The sequence below is a fragment of the Scomber scombrus genome, chromosome 21, assembly GCF_963691925.1.
Source record: "Scomber scombrus chromosome 21, fScoSco1.1, whole genome shotgun sequence".
Lineage (NCBI taxonomy): Eukaryota > Metazoa > Chordata > Actinopteri > Scombriformes > Scombridae > Scomber > Scomber scombrus.
This window is the reverse complement of record NC_084990.1, coordinates 19,765,816-19,786,058: the sequence shown is the minus strand read 5'-3', so window position 1 is coordinate 19,786,058 and position 20,243 is coordinate 19,765,816. Positions and strand designations below refer to the sequence as shown.

At 38.0% G+C, this 20,243-nt stretch overlaps 1 protein-coding gene across 1 annotated transcript in view; it reads right to left on the bottom strand.

Moving 5' to 3' along the window:
- Nucleotides 1-5,486: 5,486 nt before the first annotated feature.
- ttyh2 (tweety family member 2) overlaps nt 5,487-20,243 on the bottom strand; it is a 59,341-nt gene continuing 44,584 nt past the window's right edge. Inside the window, exons 6-14 of the mRNA XM_062443272.1 lie at nt 19,145-19,217; nt 14,254-14,323; nt 14,041-14,096; nt 11,296-11,388; nt 11,061-11,153; nt 10,528-10,670; nt 9,532-9,717; nt 9,359-9,437; nt 5,487-6,121 (exon numbers count right to left, since the gene is read on the bottom strand). Coding sequence (XP_062299256.1) covers nt 6,041-6,121; nt 9,359-9,437; nt 9,532-9,717; nt 10,528-10,670; nt 11,061-11,153; nt 11,296-11,388; nt 14,041-14,096; nt 14,254-14,323; nt 19,145-19,217 — 874 coding nt within the window. The 3' untranslated portion in view covers nt 5,487-6,040. The remainder of the gene's footprint in view (nt 6,122-9,358; nt 9,438-9,531; nt 9,718-10,527; nt 10,671-11,060; nt 11,154-11,295; nt 11,389-14,040; nt 14,097-14,253; nt 14,324-19,144; nt 19,218-20,243) is intronic.

Here is a 20,243-nt window from a genome sequence, read left to right as displayed (position 1 = left end):
AGTGCGTCGACGGTGCTCCTCTCCTCCCGTGTGTCTCCCGTCAGCAGGTTAGAAACACGAACAATGATACATGTGGTTGTAGAGAGACACGCAGGTAACACCAGCAGGAGCAGCAGCCCACCTGCTACACTCACTTCCCTGTCTCTTCTCTCTCCTCACCCCCGCTGCCCTGCTGCTGCGGGTTTCCTCTCTCTCTCTCTCTCTCTCTCTCTCTCTCTCTCTCTCTCTCTCTCTCTCTCTCTCTCTCTCTCTCTCTCTCTCTGTGTGTGTGTTTGTGTTTGTGTGTGTGTGTGTGTGTACGCATTTAAGTTACCTCCTGGGGACCGTAGTTTTCATGGGGACCAAAGTTTCTAAGGTCCTGGTTAAGAGTTAGGCATGAATGGTAAAGGTTATTTGATAGAAAACAGCTGTAGAAAACATACAACTGCTTTTATACAAATAAACTAATCTTCATGTGTAAAATTGGTGGAGTGAATTTAAAAAAATTATGACACCGACTATAAATTGCAATGTTATTATCACATTAAAATGTTGTTAACATGATCCCCGGTGTGATTGAAATAAAGTTATATATCTGTCCACAACTTGGATGATAAGGGGCTCCATACAAAATCTATATTTACCTAGAGCTGCAATAATAAGTAAATTAATCGATTAATCAATTGATAAAATGAATTGCCAACTGTTTTTATAGTTAATTAATCATTTTGAGTCTTTAAAAAAAACTTCTTCCTCATTGGTTAGTGTGATGCTCTTTCCTCCATGCAGACACAGTGTCTTGGAGGATTTGGCAGAGATCAGGACCCATGAGCGAGCACACAACAACACCAAGAGGATGGAGATCCTGGAGAGGAGGCAGAGGAGGGAGCAGCTGAGCACAGCAGACCTGAATATATGTATATGTATATATATATACATATATTTAACTTTTATGTTTAATATATATATATATATATATATATTAAACATAAAAGTTAAATAAAATGAAATAAAAGACGATTTCCTCAGATAGGTCATTCCAAAGCTGATGGGCCCTGATGGTGAAAGTATTGGGGTGATGTAATGTCGTCTGTACCAGTAAACCAGTATGAAGCCTAGCTGCTGCGTTCTGAACTAGTAGGAGGCGAGAGAGAGATTTTTGTGATAAACCAGAAAGGCTTAGATTAACCCCACTGCATCACTGATGATGTCATCAAGAGCATAAAAGTTAAAAGAGCGTACAAATAGAAATTGCAATTACATCCAAGCATAAAGAGATCCCCAAGTTTAAATAAATAATGAATGGTTACGACTAAAGATGGCTCAATTTTTGTACTTTTTTGATTTTTAATATCTTCAAATATGTGATCTGAGGCCAAATACTTCCTCTAGATGAAATTACAAAATGTACTCATTATTTTTTCAAAGCTAATATAGCCAGATCAAAGTATTAAAACCCAAAGGCACCAGAATAAAGGAAATGGCATCTTCTCTGTTAAAATTTAGCTGGGGAGGACCCCCAGACACCCCCATATAAGATTGTCTCACCCACATTGTAATGCTTTCAATGCCCATGCTGTGCTGTATTGCAGTTTCAGCAGCACTTCCTACAACACTTTGCTGACATCTGCTGGAAGAATTGAAAATTACCTTTTGGACACAATTGAAATAGTCCAAATAGAAAATTTAAAAATATAACATTATGAAGCTTTATTACACTACCAAGATGAATCAGGCCCAAATTTAAACTTGGCCTGAAAAAGTAAAGTCTAAATAAAAGAACAATAAAAACAACGAAATCTTAAATGAAAAATTGTTGACTCAAAATTTAAAAAATACAAATAAAATAAAGAATATTTGTAATTAAGTTAAATGTATGATGATAAATGTATGAATACAAATATATGAATCATACATGATCTATTTTAATACCCATTAAAATACATTTTGTAGATCATGTCATAGTTTTCCCATGGGATGTGAAGTGTGGATTTAAGTTAAAATAAAGTGAAAAAATAAGTAATAAAGAAGGTGACAAAGAGAATAGACTCATTGCGTAAATGTGTGTGTGTGTGTGTGTGTGTGTGTGTGTGTGTGTGTGTGTGTGTGTGTGTGTGTGTGTGTGTTAGTATGAAATAAGCATATCAGTCACATTCATAGATTAAAGTTGCCTGCATTCGGGATCAAACCCATGACCTACTTGATCCTAAACTACCATGATTTAGATAAATGCATCAGTATGATCAAGTTTCATTTGTAGATTTTTAAATTGCAGAGTAAATAAGGCTTGGGGTTCTGATTTTAATCAGTTGTGTGTTTCTGTGTGTCAGACCTGCAAATGTTTAAACTGTGGGCAGAACTGATGAAAATTCATAGATAGCCCTGCAGAGGAACATCCTAAAGAAAACACCAACACTCACAAACCATAGGTTGAACTGCTGAAATGTATCAGTGTGAACATCAGAAGACTTTTCTGTATGTGTTTAGTTTGTGTTGATCAAGCTATGTCAAGGGTTAAAGGTTAAAAGGTTAAAATTCTCACGCTTGGGCTCAAGAGCCTTAATAAAATTGGAACCAGTTGAAGGGTTCAGTTGTTGCTTTGAGGCTGAAACAGCAAAAACATCAAGTGCTACTGCTTAAAGTCAGAGTCAGAGCAGTGTAGCCAGGAGCACTGCCCTGAGCTGTGGTTGAACTCACAGCCTTGTAATCTGTCAGGGAAAGCAGACCATGAACGAGGCTTAACCACAGAACCACTGGGAAATCCTTCTCATCAAAAAATTCACATTTTGTTGATGAGAAATTGATTTGCTGAAATGAATCTTCTAGCTCAGAGATTTGAACATTATTAGTGGCAGCAGAACTAGCTGAGTAGGATGATATGTTCACATAGGGTTTGAGGAGACAGCGAGCCTGCAGATTGTACTGCAATCAGTGAGAGCCTGACAGTGCTGTCCCTTTCAATTAAGTCCTATTGGTTATATGCTTACATTTTGATAGTGTATGAGGCATGTGACAATATTTTAAGGTATGATATGTGCTTAGAGAGTTAAAACTGTGGAAGTGAGACACATTTAGAATTTTTTTTTTTTTTTTGTGGTCTAAAAAAATCTCTGCTCTCCCCTCTAATTTGTAACGTCACATGCTGGTGAGACCTGAATAGTGCGGTAAAAACCCTCACTTTAGAATTAAATTGCTCCAAAAATGCAAAAGGTATCTCAACACAAAATACAATTTTGAGACTTCAAAGTTTTGTGAATGTTTTAAAGTTTAAATGGGATCGGTAGATCAAAGTATGTCAGAGCTGTTGAGTTTCAAATTTACAAGGTTACAACTGAGTTTATATTCCATTTCTGCCATGTCTGTTCCACTAGATAGCATTAAATTCTGCACACCGAAACTTTAACTGCACGCATACTCGAGTATTTTTATTAGATCGAATAAGGAAACTGGCAAATGTGGCTGAAAAAAGTAAAACAAATGTATGAAAACAGATTGGGTTGATGCTGGTAAATGTGGCGGAAGGCTACACTAAGGTGTGTTTGGGGATTCTACCCTAAACTCACCACAGGAACTTAAACTCACTGTTTATTTAACTTTGTATATATCAGGGGTGACAGCCAGGTCTCTATCCTAGCCTTCAAGATATTGTTATTCAGGTTTTTCTCAGTTTGTCTCTAAAGCACAGCCCTCAAAACCACAAAAAAGTCTTCATTTCCAATACACCATTACACATTTTCTTTTCACATATTTTTCAATCTGGTTCAATGCCATTGACAAAGAAACAGAACATTAAGTTCAGCTCAAATCATACGGGTAAACAAAAGTTCAGTTCAGATGGGTGAGACACTTCCATAAACAAACTGAGAAGAGTGTATTAAATGAATGAAGCGAATATTGTTCGATTTATTCGTTTATCTCTAGTAACTTCAGAGGAGCTTTTGCCATTTTTAGACATTTTGTGATTAATTGATCAGAACATTGGTAACAAATGTATGAATAATTGAAAATACTGAGAAAGCATTTCAAATTAATCTTTTGGACACATTAATTACTGGATGTTTGATTGAGCTAATTTCATCCCAGGCAGCTGTGTCTCTTATAAACTATCATATTAGTGCAACTAAGAAATGGACAAAAGTAATATATATATATATATATATATATATATATATATATATATATATATATATATATATATATATATATATATATATATTTAAACTCTCATAAGCAGCAGTCATTCATCATGTTCAAGTCATCATGTTTTTTGCTTCTTTTCAGTTTTTAAATATCAATGTGAAGTTCACCAAGCGAATGTGCTGTAACTAATGATAACCTTTTTATAGACAGATTTATTATCTTGGTGGCAAGAAAGTATGTTTTGAGTTTGAGTTTTGAGTATAGATTACAGGTTAAGATTTATGTCTTAACAACCCAGCACAACATCCATGGTCCAAACAGTATGTCTGTTCCAGTGGTGGAAAAGTAATTAAGTACATTTACTGAAGTACTTAAGCACAATTTTAAGGTACTTAATTATTTTCTCAACCCTCTTCGTACCCTGTGGGACATTAAGCCACAATGAGCTCACTCCATTATTCCCTATTCTTGGAAACATGTCGGGCCACCACCTAAATTAAGTTAATTTCAGTTAGTGTGTCCATCACGGTTCATCACTGGATCATATTTGGTCTCCACAGCCCGTTACAGAAGCTACACGGTACTGTATGGTAAAGTATGTGCCAAACATGTGGGTAAAGGATCTAACTAGTTATAGAACCCATCTGTCTGTGCCCTTATCTAAAGAGGCTAACACATACCCGCTGATCAGCCTTTTCCCATTTGGGTATGCAGCTTTTGTCTCCAACTGGACAAATTATCCCTAATTAACTGGCTGAACTCGGACATTTGTCCCCAAAAGTAGCCTATGACAGACTATAGATGCACACAGTTGTACTCAAAACTGGTTTTATTCAACTCACAATTAGACCCTAAAGTCTGGGGTCACACACAAAATTACGCACCACGCTGAGTGCCTGTACAGTGTAACATGCAGGAACAAACAACATAATCTTTAAGGAACAAAACTGCATGTATGTTTTAAATCCCTACAGAAAATAATTGTTAGTCAATACAAACATTGGATGGTTTGATCTGATGAAAATAATTACCTGAATATTCTCATTAATCATAGTTAGAGCAGCACAGCTTCCCAAGTAATGGTAGAAATGACTTTGTATTAGTCGAATTAGATATGCATGATTTAATGGCCCTTTATAAAATACAAAAACAAAAAAAGTGATTCTATGTGAGAGCCACAGAAGACTAGAAAAAATATATAAAAAATGGCACATAGTTTGAAATAAAATAAAACACATCAGAATGAGACAACAGTCTGTTATGATACAACATATTCACAGAAGCCGTAGTCTCGTCTCCGGAGATTTCGAAACATAAAGCTTCACTTGCAGGCGTGTATCTCTGTGTGTGTGTGTGTGTGTGTGTGTGTGTGTGTGTGTGTGTGTGTGTGTGTGTGTGTGTGTGTGTGTGAACGTAAATAAATTATACCTTAACATCACCTCCTGGTGTGTGCTGCCAGTGCTGGGTTTGTGCTTCACAAATATCACGCATGAAGCATAACATATAGAAAATATGACATGTTTACATCAGCTTTCATGTTCACATTTTTTTTCTCTTTGGAGATCTGAAAGTATGTAAGTTGTAAGAAGTAATAAACACCTCAGCATCAAAGCTTTGAAGGGTTGGAGAAGGTAAAGTATCTTTGAACAGGAGAGGCGGATGATTTAGAATACTGTAGTCTTTTGGATTAAGAGAGGTTAACTTCGACAGCCTGTGAGATGTTTTCCAACAAATGGCTTGGCGCGGAAGAGTGTCATTAATTATTTATGAGCATACAACACATGTGGAACAGTACAGATACAGTTGCGTTGTCCTGAATCCCAGACTAACGAGATGTTGATGCTTTGTATGAGCCACACACTCTTTTATCAGTTGTGTGTGTACGACGCTGTTTCCCTCCTCGGATAGGTAGAGAAGAAGTCTATGCTTGGAAGTCGTTCCCAAAGTGTCTACTCTGTTCCTCCGTCATGGAAAGATAGGTGGCCCTCATACTGGGGGAGTACTGTCAAGGAAAGACAAACACACACAGACATATAATGAGCATGTTACAAGCGGACTCTGGAAAATAAAGGGTGAGGTTTCATAAGTGGGGATTGAAGCCTAAATATCAGTTATAAAGAAAAGGAATTGTCATGAGGGGCTTAAAGGAGCAGTCCACTGAAAATCTATCATTAACATAAAATAAAGGGTGAAGTTTCATAAGTGGGGACTGAAGCCTAATCACCAGTTATAAAGATAGGAACTGCCATGAGGAGCTTAAAGGAACAGTCCATTGAAAATCTATCTTTTGAATATCAGATTTTCTGCTCTGCAGGATTGAAATGTGGCTCTGTAAAGACTGAAGCTTATCATTGGACAGCAGCTGTAGATTCACAACATCTACTATGAATCCAAGTCACGGTAGCATATAAAATATCTATCATGATCCACTTATCTGCAGTTTATCCGTATGTTGAGATGTTCCTAAACAGTTGTAGCTTCATCAATAAATCGCTCAACTTGCTATTTGAAAATACAGAACTGTTGTCTGTCCAGTGGCTGTCCCAAGTGTATTTCATAAGTTTTAATCACCTGATCTCCACACCCATCTGCACACTTGTTCCCTGCCTCATCAGCTATTCAGTATATGTGTCCAAAATCATCCCCATACTCCACACTGTAGATCCCGCGGAGCTTCTCTCACAAAATAGAACATTTGGAAATATACAACCTGTCCTCATTCATCATGCACTGTGAATGTGTTATTATATGGTTAAAATCCATTTGTGCAGTAACTAAGTCTCATTATACTCATATTTTAGGTCATTAACCTCCTATCCAAATAAGTGATTACAGTAAAACAATAAACAACTAAATTCTCAGACATATTAGGCTCTCACAGCAACAGACACTCAACTGTTTACTCCATAATGAGCAGTAAATTGAATTATAGTTTTCCCCAATGATTAAAATGTAATGCATTTTATTGTGGGATTGTAAGCAGAAAGTAGTGGTCATGTGAAGAAATCCATTGTAGCTGCTGTGAATCCAAGCTGAATACAATTGATGTTTTTCACAAATGAGCAAGCTATAAATCTTTTTCAAGTGTTTGACGTTCAAAAGATAGATAGATTGATTTTCAGCAGACAATTCCTTTAATTCCCACTTTTTTATACTGTCTCAGGGTATGGGTAACAGATGTAACCTACTGTTCAAATAAATGAATTTACTCGTTAGCAACATTTACAGTAACTGTGATACCACTCTAAATTGTTCTGTACCCAGATAAATAAATGTCTAGAGCATTACAGAGGACACCTTGTGGAAATACAAGCTGTAGACTTGGATGATTGGAGCATGCACAGGGAGACTAAAACTGTGAGGAAATCCAGGGACGCAACTACAGTACCACCCTGTGAACGCCAGGGGCAGACAAACCCACGCTACAGACTGTCTGGAATGAGAACAACAGGTTGTGAGTAAGAAAGCCATGCCAAACAGGAAAACTGCACAGGAACCAAACAAAGTGATGTGGGGGTGAATTGAGGCAGAGGTAAAAGACGGAGATGCAACAGAGGAAAAGTGAGGCATGTAGTCCTGAGGAAGAGTTTAAAAGACTTACTCGGTTTCTATACTGCTGAGAGTATATCTCCAAAAAGTTGATTAAAAAAAAAGAGGAAATATAGAAATGAAAGATACAAACAAACATACACATGACAAACGAACAAACAAAAAATATATAAAAGAAGCTGTTAGCCGAAAACTACTGCATGGTGCTGCACAGTTGTAGTCATGAGGGAGAATTGAATTAGACATTACTTGCTGGTATGCATTAGGAAAATAAGTCATAAGGCAAAGTGCATCACATTTCCTGGTTAAGTTGGAACTACACCTTGAAGTTAAATGAGAATGATGACAGAAATGAAAGGAAGAACTTGATATTTTTTCATCATGTACAAACTCCACTAAAACTGTGGTGAGACTAACATGAAAAGTAGAATATATATTCATCTCTTTAAAAAAAAAAAAATACTTTGAATTTAAAACTCCACGCATACTAACAAATAATATGCAGTTTATCAGAAATAAATATGTATTTGGGTATGTATTTAATTTTACAGCTCCTTTAGGTTCATACTGATTTACTGTAGTAATTCGCAGGTATTTATCAGACCTTCACAGAATGAGTGGTGCAAATTTGTACAAAAAAACAGAGAAGAATATTAAAGTGGTTTAGTTAGGAAGAACCCACTCATTAAATTTGGGTTCAAATGTAATTGTTAAAGTCCAAAAACTCTTAATACATTAGACTTTTGACAATTCTTTAACAGAGAGAAAATACACAGTTTACAGTGTTTACTTTTGTATGTCAAATTACATATCAGCATTTTAAGTTTCTTCTTAAAATCTTTATAATGAGCACATAGCCTGTATGCTACTAAATTACATAACCCTTTTCAAAGAAATGTCCAATAGATTAACAATTACACAGCAGTTTCTTTTAGGAAACTATTGAAAAAACCTAATACGATAATAAAATGTTTGACACACAAAACTACACACTAAAACTAATTACTTTCTCTTTGTTAAGAAATTGTTAAGAGCGTAATTTATTAAGATTTTTTGCACATATGAATCCAAATATAATAAGTGGGTTCTTACCAACAACATACCTGCTTAATGCATTTAACTGCTGTATTTCGTCACACACTTATGCCGCATGTTATAAAGAGGCTGCGCCAATAAAAATTTAATCAAAAATGTTTCTATTTCTGTCTCCCTACATGACAGGAGACAGAAAGCCCAGTGGGGGGCAAATTTATTAAATGAGGAAGAAAACCTTCAGTGTCAACAGTGAGTGAGTTTACGGGTTAAAACCTGTCACTTTCTCCTGGGAATATGGCCTGAGAGAGGCTAAATGATGTTCGCCTCATGATCAAATATTAACTACATTACTTCTCCTCTTCTTGCTTTGGTGCTTTAAGTCAGCCTCCTATAAGTTATGGAGGGCAGAAAAAGGCACAGTGTGCAGCTATAGAATATCTCATTAAATAGCTTTTAAGAAAATGTTAAATATGCCTTAACATTTCAGTGATGTAAAGGTGATATTTAAAGAGGGAAGTGAGTCACTGAATAAAGAAAATGCATAATCAGTAGTTATAATAAAATAGCTTCCTGTGTTTTAAGAATGAAATCTGGCTGGTTAGCTCAGAGGGAAGTGACATCATAGGAAGGACTTGGCCTCTGGGACTCAACGCACCGAGGGTGGAGGAGAGCCTCGTCCTATCAGAGGCACATTCTCGTACCGCGGATTTCCCCCGAACAAAGCTGTCTGGTTCCTGAGAAAAGAATAAAAGAAGCCACTCAGAAGCTGAAGAGACTCTGAGCACTTGAAATCACGCTTTCCACCACACATTCTTTCCTTTCACTCACATGTACTCAGACACGGGGGCGTTTGAGACAGCCGGGGCGGGCGGATGAAGGCTATTCTGGCTGCCCATGCTGCTGCTGTAGCTGCAGAAGCTGTGCATGTTGGTGTGGTTGGGGTTCTGGGAGGCTATCCTCCTCACCCGTGGGTTGAACGGGTCCTCCTCGTCGATGTCGTCATAATCTCGTTCCCTGGAGGCAGAGTGAAATATCAGCAAGATCAAAAAGTTTGACCTATGTGAGCTTGAACCAGTGTTTTGAATGTTAATCGCCCGTATCTGCTGACCATGTCCACAAGTATGTCGTAAAGGATTTAGCTTGATTTCCAACCTTCCAGGAAGCCTTTTGTTACTTTGGTACTATATGAATATCTACCTACAGGGACTTTAAACCTACAATAATTGATTTTTTTTTTGGCTACATGCAGACAGCGGAAATAAGCTGTGAACACAGAAGTGACATACAATCACTTTTTAAGTTGACATGGCAAACTTGTTGCTTGTTGCCACTGTATTCGACCAGCTGATTCAGTATTTTCATGACGATAATGTAAAAGACATAAGAAATGAAGGTGATACATTGTTCACTGTGATGAATTAACTTTCGTCTCAAATCTCTGCAAGTTAATGTTCATAGAGCATGAAATGGGACAAAAACAACCTCCTGCGTGGAAGACAGGAAAACAATCTAAAACGTTGCAGTATGCTTTGATAAATGTCGAGCCGTAATAAGGCTTGAAACAGCAGTATGGTCCTTTAAGTGGAAAGGAGTAACTAATGTTTCAGATGAAAGGAGTTCAAACGTCCTGTGTGTCTCATTACAGTCACACAATTGAATCTGTATTTGTAGGAAAACATTTAGGCTCTTGTTTGCCAAGTAGAGCAAGTATTCACACACATGCAGCAGTTGGCACATAGACTGCATGTGGTGCTACATAGAGATGCTTCCAGGATGAGGAAATGAGGGCATTCAAGCAGGCAGATGAGCAGAGAACGAACTGACCTGCAGGCAATTTGTCTCCATGCCCTGGGAATGGCACACAGCATCACAGTGAAGGCACAGGCTGCCAGGATGGAGAAGAGGCAGAGGTAGAGCACACCCTCCACCCCGTCATAGCACACCCCCACCATTGCATCCAGGTAGTCCTAAAGAGGTCAAACACCGAAAAAGGCGAATGAATGATTACATAAGCAGGCTCTTGCTGCCATATATGACAAAATGAAGCAAAGATGAAAATGCACTTAGAGCGTTGGTGTGTGTCGTATCCAAGAAGACATATACTTAATTCATGTCATGCACATTTAGTGGGACTTCCAGCATTATTTGTGTAAATCACACTGCAGTCACACTAAACATGCAAGGAATTCACATTTTATTACGGAAGAAAAGCTTACAGAGGTTGATCTCATTAAATTTCAAAATCTTTTCTGTTGCCAGCTCAGATTCAGATTCATGTTGAAATCCTGCGTGGCCACTTGCTCTCCTGTTGACCTAGTTGGGTTGCTGTGATGCCAATTAGTGTGCAATGAACAAACCTTGTTTAGCCCCCTGCAGTCCAGCAGGGCGGTGAGCTGGTGCAGGCTGACCTCGGAGGAGTTGAGCAAACGCTGGATACCCATTAGGTCTCTCTGTGGAGAGTTCACCATATCACTGACAAATACTCCAGCATTTATTTACATGAGAACGTTGTTTTACTGCTACTCCTACAACCATTTTACTGCCTTTTACCACAGCATAAGAGTTGTAACTTGGTATGTATGTGTGTGATACCTCAGCTGTAGGGAACAGAGGCACGGCAAACTGCAGCAGACCCTGGATCTGGATCTGCATCGTGGTCAGGGACCTCTGGAAGATGGTCAGAGGCTGTAAACCAGAAAGTGTAAATACACACAGAGTAAGGAGAATGCAAATGAGGAATAAACATTGATCTTAAGAGAAGCATTTTAATGAGTCCGAGTCGTCACACGGAGTAGAAAATAAAGGCTCCCAAGGCTGTTTAATGTAGCTATCTTCAAATGATAAAAGTGAAAAATGCACGTTGTGTGTCCTTCCACAAACTGAAAGCACATGGATGAAAGCAGCACATTATGAATAATGGATTTTTATTTTTTATATAACTTCATTTATTTAATACAAATGATGCAGATTGATCAATAAAGCCAACAACAACATGGGGGCCAGAGTTAGCCTTGAAGACAAATAAGGTACCCTGAAATAAAATAAAAACATTTAAGTAACATAGCAACAAAACAAAAGTACCACTGTAACACAGGACCACAAAAGTGAATAAATAATGTTTTTTTTTTTTTTGGTTCGTCTTTTTTTTCCATGACTGAATAATTCAACACTCACTGAAATAAAATATTCTATCATCACATTACAAAATGTAGTTTGAATGTGTCATTGTGGGATTGTAGTTTTCTGTTCTTACCAACAGGGGGCAAAATAAGCATGAAATAACTGGATAATCACATCCCACCTGAAACACAGCACTTTCTGCATCTCGTCTTTTTTTAATTTTTTAAATTAACATTCAATCATAATCATAAATGAAACAATATGTCACATTTCCAAGGTAAAATTGTATCTTCACAGTCACCCAACCTTTTAAGAGGTGCCTGGAAACCCCCTGGCCTGTGGCACAATGTTAAATTGAAAAAGGATATGGTCAATTACGTCAACCATCCATAAACGTAATTGCTTTCCTCTGATCTGACTTTTTTCCCCCCCTTGCTGGATCTGCATCAGTGGCATGACTGTCCGTAATCAAACTCCTCTCTGCTGCGCAATCAGAGTTGCCTTTTTACTTTAGCTTGGGTGAGCTTGTTCTGAGACAAATAAAGTAAAAAATAGGACAGAACAAGGAGATAGAGGAGGGCAGAGGAGAAAGCAGAAGAAATGATAATAATAAGAACATAAAAAAAAGGCTGTGGCAAGAAGCAGAGTTGACGCAGGAGTGACGGCCAGAGCAAAGAAATACAAGGACACGGAGGGTGGAACTGCAGGGTACTGCTGCTGCTCAGGCTGAGAATATAAGACCGAAACAAAGAGAAAGAGAGAGCTTGTATGTTTGCCAATCAGTGTGAATTCCTGTATCTGCCAGCTTGCTTCTGAACTTTGCACCTGTTGGGTATCTGCGTGGCAGAAAAAAGAGTGCTGACTTTGTTTACCAGGCGAGGTGACGGTTGCCTGCCCTCTATAGCTGTGCTCTTGTTATCCTCGGGGCATGTCTACGAGAGCCAGATAATAAGATCTGAACTCCACTGGGTCAGAGCTCACAGAAATTGACTTTACAGCTGCCTTGATGTCAGTGAAGAAGTCAGTGATGTGACCTAAAATCCCTACTCTGCTTCTCTGAAGAGTAACCTCAGAGAACCTCAGAGGAGACGGAGGAGCCTTTGTCTTGGCAGCTTTGTATCACTTTGGCATGTTTTGCCTTGTTTGCTTGATACATGCCAAAGACTGAAGAAAAGCAGGCACAGGGAGAGAGCTGGGAAAATAATGCTGAAAGGCCTGGAGATGGTGTAGTGCTGGATGCTTTGCAAATGTGTAACTGCTCTACAAGAGTTGTGAGGCAAAGTTAGGATATAAGTCAAACAGACAGGGGCTGCACAAAGAGATCTGAACGTCCCATTGAGCACTGATTTAGTAAATTGCAGGTCAAAATATAAGTTTAGGTTTAAAAACTTGACTGTCGACTCAACTGCATTTAAATGACTATATTTAAAAAGGCACTTATGACCTGATTCATATTTGAATACAGACATATTAATGCAGTGAGAGAATGGTTTTATGTAACCTAGATGCAAGGCAGCAGCCCGGATTTAAAAAATACTGAGGTCAAGTCCCTCAAATGCAGCCAAAATGGATTTTTCAGATTTTTTGTTCAGTTAACCCTTCAATTCTAGTTTCTAAATGTCAAACAAACACTCTAAATCATATTATTTCTTCTTCAATGCCAGGTATAAAACTCTGGAGGAAAAATTCTCTTTGATGGGGCTTGGTATTGAACTGTAATATAGTATTGACCAATATACTGTGTGTGTGTGTGTAGCGTCAAGCATCAAAAACTGCCAACTGTCAAAGTTCGTATTGATTGCTTGGTTGAATTTATGTAATTAGATATTTCTTAATTTAAAACAGGACACTTTTGTACCTTAAAATTAACTTAAGTAGCTAACTTATGTAGGAAAATGTCTTAAATTTATTGAGTGTTTGATTAATATTGTTAAATTAAAAAAATAAGTATTCTATAGGCTCCAATATCTATATTTATTTATTTGGTTGCCATAAAAGAAATCAAATTAATGTGTATCCCCCCCAAACTGCTAACCCCCCCAATGTCCCAGATAAAATACAGATGAGGTGACCTCAACCAAATTTAGTGTAGTTTTTTTTAATGACATGTAGCCGTCCTTTCCTCTGCAAATCACCATCTCAGTGCTCATTAGGTACCAATGCTGAAGATTCAACAAGAGTTCAGCAAAGCATCCTAAAGTTTGACACATTTCATACCTGCTGGAAGGGGTTGGAGAGAGTCTGGTTGCAGTAAAGGTAGTAATGAACAATATCTGTGAAAAAGCAAAGAGAGAAGACGAGGTTAATTAAATGCACTCAGAGCAATCATTTTTTTAAACTCAACTACAACACAATTCTTGTCGTGGCCACAGCTTAATGCTCTCATAATTACAACTCCACTCGAGCAGGATTATTAACGCTGAGGCTTACCAGCACTGATGATACCCTTTGTCTGGCTCATGAGGTACTTGTCAGGGGCTATGCAGAAATCACTTGTGCCCTGAAATACAACAGGAGATGTATGAGAGCAGAGAACAGAAAACAAAGACATAGTTGAAAAGAATGAACGGTTCTCGAACTGCAAATGAAAAAAGAAATCCATTAGGAACAGAGTGTCAAAAAACAAATACTCTATGTGACATTAATATTTCATTAACACTTCAGAAGCTCTTTTTGACAATGCTGAATAATAATGATGACCATCATCTCTATCACTTTTTGACACAAAAAGGAAAATAAAGAGGACGGGCTGTGTGTTCTAATCCACTTTAACACGTCTAGACAGGAATACTTTTCAATTCTGTCACTCACAACCACTTCTACCCCCCCATACAGCGCTAACAAGAAACCTGCCTTGGCAAAATAACCACAGTGAGGAGCGGCAGTGTCCTCCAAACGGTGCTGTCTGAATGCTAAATGTCCCCCAGGCTCTGGACAAACACACTGCATGTAGCTTAACCCTCTCCAGGGGCTACGCTAATGAGCCTCACACACACAGATGAGATAAAGTGAGCCGAATTCCTTCAGCATACCCGAGCCAGTTTATTAAAAACGTGGGATACCAAGTAGCTCTGCAGTTCAGGGGCAAGTTTAAAGAATTCCTGAAGGGAAAACAGCGATTCTCAGAGACTACCTGCTGTCTGTAATTAAGAGTTCTGTGAAGGGGTGCATTCATTAAGCCTTCATTTATTGTGTACTTACTGATCTAACTATAGCTTACACAAACACACACACACACACACACAGACACACACACACACACACACACACACACACACACACACACACACACACACACACACACACACACACACACACACATTTCGAAGATTCCCATGCACACACAAGATTATCTGCAGTCAGTCAAACCCAAATAACATCTGACATACACACTTGTAAGCATAATGATCCTGTAGAAAGCACTACAAATATGCTGTCTGCACTCTCAAAGACCACATTGGCATGCATATTTGTCGCTCCCCTGGTTGTGGTGAATGTCTGACATCATTATAGCACAGGAGCAAAACTTGTTCTCATTTTAAGTGGGGCGCAGCGCTCTGGCTGCAGTGGCAAATAGATTTTCATGAGTTCACCCTCAGTTAGGGTGAAGGATGTCGGTGACAGGTTGAAGGCAGTGCAATGAGCTCTCTGTTTACATGTGGGTTACCTACTGAACAGGTGCCCCAATTCCCTTCAACAGTGTCAAACCATCACAGCCAGTTAACGTAGAGATTTTATTTTAACCCTGTAAATGATGCTGAACTGTCTGATGACTGCAGCACCTGCAAGGCCCCAAAAATGAAAAATAAAATGGATGAATGGTATTTACATTATACAATGAATTTTACTGAAATAATAGGAAATAAAGTAAAATAATCAAAGAAATTCCAGCTTCAGCTAAAGCTAAATCTTTCAAAAAAATTCCTCGTTCTTTCTTTCTTTCTTTCTTTCTTTCTTTCTTTCTTTCTTTCTTTCTTTCTTTCTTTCTTTCTTTCTTTCTTTCTTTCTTTCTTTCTGTCCCTCTCTGTGTCTGCTTTTCTTCAGTCTTTGGCATGTATGAAGCAAACAAGGCAAATCATGCCAAAGTGATACAAAGCTGCCAAGTAAAAAGACTCCTCCGTCTCCTCTGAGCTTCTCTGAGGTTACTCTTCAGAGAAGCAGGGCTGCAACTGACAATTATTCTCATCATTGATTCATTTTTCAATTATTTTCTCAATTAGTCGATCAGTTGTTTGGTCCATAAGATGTCTGAGAATGGCAAAAAAAAAGAGCCATTCATTGTTTTCCATAGCATAATTAAACATCCTCAAATGTCTTTTGTCCCGACCAGCAGTCCACAAACCAAAGATATTCAGTTTACTATGATTGAAGACTAAAGGAACCAGAAATATTCACATTTGAATGGCTGATCATTTGGAGAGTTTTCTGTTAAAATGACTCAAAACGATTAATCGACTATCAACATAGATGTTGATTAATTTAGTAGTTGGCAACTAATCGATTAATAAACTAATTGTCGCCACGTGATATATGATATTAGGACTGAAACATCAAGCAAAAATGCCAAAAATGATCTTATTTTACCTTATTTAGTTATTCTATTTTATGTGAGTGTATGTAAGTGTATGTTTCAGCAGAGTGAACGGAAACAATTTTTTTTTATGAGAGACAGCACATTTTCGTTGTATGTGAACATGCAATGACAATAAAGGCATGCATTCATTCATTCATTCATTCACTCATTCATTCATGTAAGAAATGTTAGAAGACTCTAACAAGGGGCCAATACAACAAACTTATTTCACCACCTCAAGCAGAAGCACCTGGTTGAGTACGAGGAGAGCCAAAAATCCTTTTGTCATATCTTCAAGAATATCATTATCATAGAAATCCCTTGAAATATTGTGATACTATTTTGGGGGCACATCACCCACCAAGATAAATGATGTCTGTGTAGTTGATTCCCGTAATTGCTTTGCTCACACTTGTTATGTTCCTGCCTGAGCAATTATCAGGCCTTTTTAAACTGTGGAGAAGAAAATGTTTGCTCTCAGGAAGAGAAAAGGCTCATACAGTTCAGTCAGGGTGACCCTCCGCCAAACACCACGTTATTGATTAGATTATGTCGGCCTGTTGCGTACAAATTGGGCTTTGTTCTCTTAAACATTATTAGGGCCTGTTACGTAAGAGGCTGATATAAATGACACAATTTTGTAACACACACACAAAATGTACAGGACAAAATATAAGAATGATTTTAGCAACAATTCATTCATCGAGGTATAGAGAGTTAAGAACCACTTTTAAGATAAACCATAACTAACTCTGGTCCGTTAGTTTGCCATGAAATGCAGTATGGATATTTTTGGTCTCCAGATGATCATTTCCATTGACTGTTGACCCTCTGACCTTTCATCAAGCACCACTCAAGTTTAAGTTTCCCTCGACCAATATGACATGACAAGGCATCTGAAAAACTACGATTTCCATCAACTTTGCTTTAGATGTTCATTTGATTTTGTGGATCCCACAGCCTTTACCCAAGTGCCACTTTTTCAATGGTAGACAATAAATAATACACATACTGTCATTGTGCAAAATACCCTGTGACAATCAGGGGGTCTCAGTGCTGTGGGCGATACTTCCAAAACAGAATAGTCAGCTATTACAACTAAGTAGCTCTACTTGGATCTAAGAATAACTAAGAACAAGCATGGTTGTGTATTTTTATTGGTCTATTTATTGATTTGTTCTGTGATAAAATGACTGTTTAAGGACATTGCTCGAGATATATAAAGGACTTTTGTTTTGTTTTTGAATTGATTCGTATTCAGACATTTTTACTGGATGTTTCAAAAATGTAGAGGCAACATGCAAATTGCAGTAAATGTTTTGCTTGCAATATATTTTTATTGAGCTATTTTAAAAACGATCGATTTCAGTTACATAAAATAAACTTAAACATGTAGATAAATAGAAAATAGTTCGGCACATTGTTCAGACCCCTGTAGAATTTCATTTTGAGATTTTCAAGGGGTCAGAGCTGTCAATGAAGACCCTTTGTATGTTTCACACTGTATACTGTGATACGAAGACTGAACTGTGACATAGTCTGTATCTTGTTCACTCTGTCCAACATTTTTGTATTGTGGGTGTTTATCGAACAGCGTCTACACCGGCTGCTTGCACAGTCTTAGTTTTCCTTTGTATCATGGAACTGGTATCAAAGGAATTCCAGGATTTCAACCATCGATCTGGCAAAAATAGACCACAGACGCTGGAGTCACACTGGTAGATGTAAAGGAAGATGAAACCAGAGACTAATGTGTTTTAACTGATCGCACCTCCCGCTGCTTTCTACCCGATGCTCATTATCTCCAGCTCTAATTCACACATGTTAACAATCCTCTATGGCCCCCCCGAGTCAAAACAGGAGATACGACAACAAACCTGAGAAAATAGCACACATGCCTGAGGCAGGTGAGTCAAACGCCAGCGCTCATCCATCTAACATGAATTATTTTAAATGTATCTCTCTATTTTCACATATCACTCCCCTCTAGGTCATTCAAACATTTGTGTGGTTTCTTTTGCCGTGGGACCTTAACAGAGATAAACACTGAAATTATGAACCTATTCATTCTGATGTTAAAGCTGCAATTGGATTGCATTCGCCATAATCTTTGACTTTGTATAACGATGCCTGCAAGGTTTGAGTTTGGGATTTTTTCTTTTCTTAGGTTATTTTTTGCAATGTATGGTTTGACGGCAGAGATCAAAAGCTTATGAGCTGACAGGTAGACAAACTATAATGAGAAGAACTTGAGATTGGGCAGTGAGGTGCTACAGGTGAAGTGTTAAACCCTTTTCAGATGACACTGCATAGCTCTAAGGACTCTTTCTAGCTCAGTCACATTTTACAGAGAATTATTTAAACTTGGGTTAAAATATTATGTTTTGCAAAAAAAAGGCTCCATTAACTTGCAATGTTTGCATGCACTATTTATGAAAAAGGTGCATATTTGTGCATAAGATTGCGTAGCATGTGTAAAAACTTTTACCTAATGACAACTCCTTATGATGACACACTGCAGAATTTTAATTAATCCACAGAAAATGTGGCACTGCAAGTACGCGGTGCATTATCATCTCTTCTCCTAAACCCACACACATTAAAAGACTATTTTTCAAGTGCAGTGTATGTGTAGTTTAAGCAGTTTATCACAACTGCCAGGTGTGATAAGAATTGATTGCAGACTAGTATGTCAGTGTATTATGGGGCAAGCCGGTCAGTCAGAGGAGAGGAAGTGAAGCAGCTCACCACAGCAGCGGCCAGGTCAGCTCCCAGAGAAGTCCAGCTCAGGATCAGCGTCAGCACTCCGAACACCATCATCCTGCAGGGACACAAAACCACACCAAGGTCACAGAGCAACTCAGTACAAAACAAAAGTTTATTTGTTTAAACAAAATGTAGATTAACTGAAACCTCAACAGCCAGTTTGTTCCCAAGAAGAACAGACACAGCCTGCTGTAGCATTTCACAAAGATGGCTTGGTAAAGCTTGCTATTTATCCAAATTAAGAAAAGCTTGCAATTTGTCCAATCGAAACACAATGGTGAATGTTTTACAACACTCCAACCCGTTTTGTATTGATTACATCTGGAAATTATTCCGTTCTTAAATCACACCATTAGAAAACTGGGAGAGTACCAAGGTTTTTTTTATTCAAACCTGCATACAAACATAACAGACAAGTTAAAATGCAGAACAGCTGCTTATCAATAAATCCAGCAGACACTGAGTAATGTTAGCATTGATTGAAGGTCATGTTTGTGTCCACCTAATACGTGTAAGGCAAACATTTACTCTTATTTTGGCTGTTTTCAGCTGTCAGTTGCTAACTCTGTTGGTGCTGGGTAGGTAGTGTACAATGCATTTTTAAAAGCTTTTTTCAGTGAAAAAAGATGCCTGCTGTGGTCAAACAAGATGCTGATAAAGGCAGCAAGAAACTGAACCAAATCTGGAAAGTTGCCGGCCAGAAAACCATAACAGTGAGTAAAAAGAATCTTTAAAGGTCCATAGAGATATGGGGAACTTTTGAGTTGGGTGATAACTAGTGACCCAGTGTTAATATAAAAATATTGATTATATTTGCTTTAAGTTAGGGTGTTCAGAAGACATGAGAAAGAAATGGCTTTTTGTGGGACACATGATGAAATCTATAGAATATACAAATGTATAATGTATAAAATAGACAAATGTGTGGACAAACCAAAAAAAAACCCAACTGAATTTAGCAAGGTTTATTATGTTATCAGTTCCCTACAGAGGGAGTACAGTGACGCAAATGGAACTATTTTCATAAAGGCTTTTGCTATTGAAAGGAAACAGTATGAGCCCCGAGGGGCAGGAGTGGTGA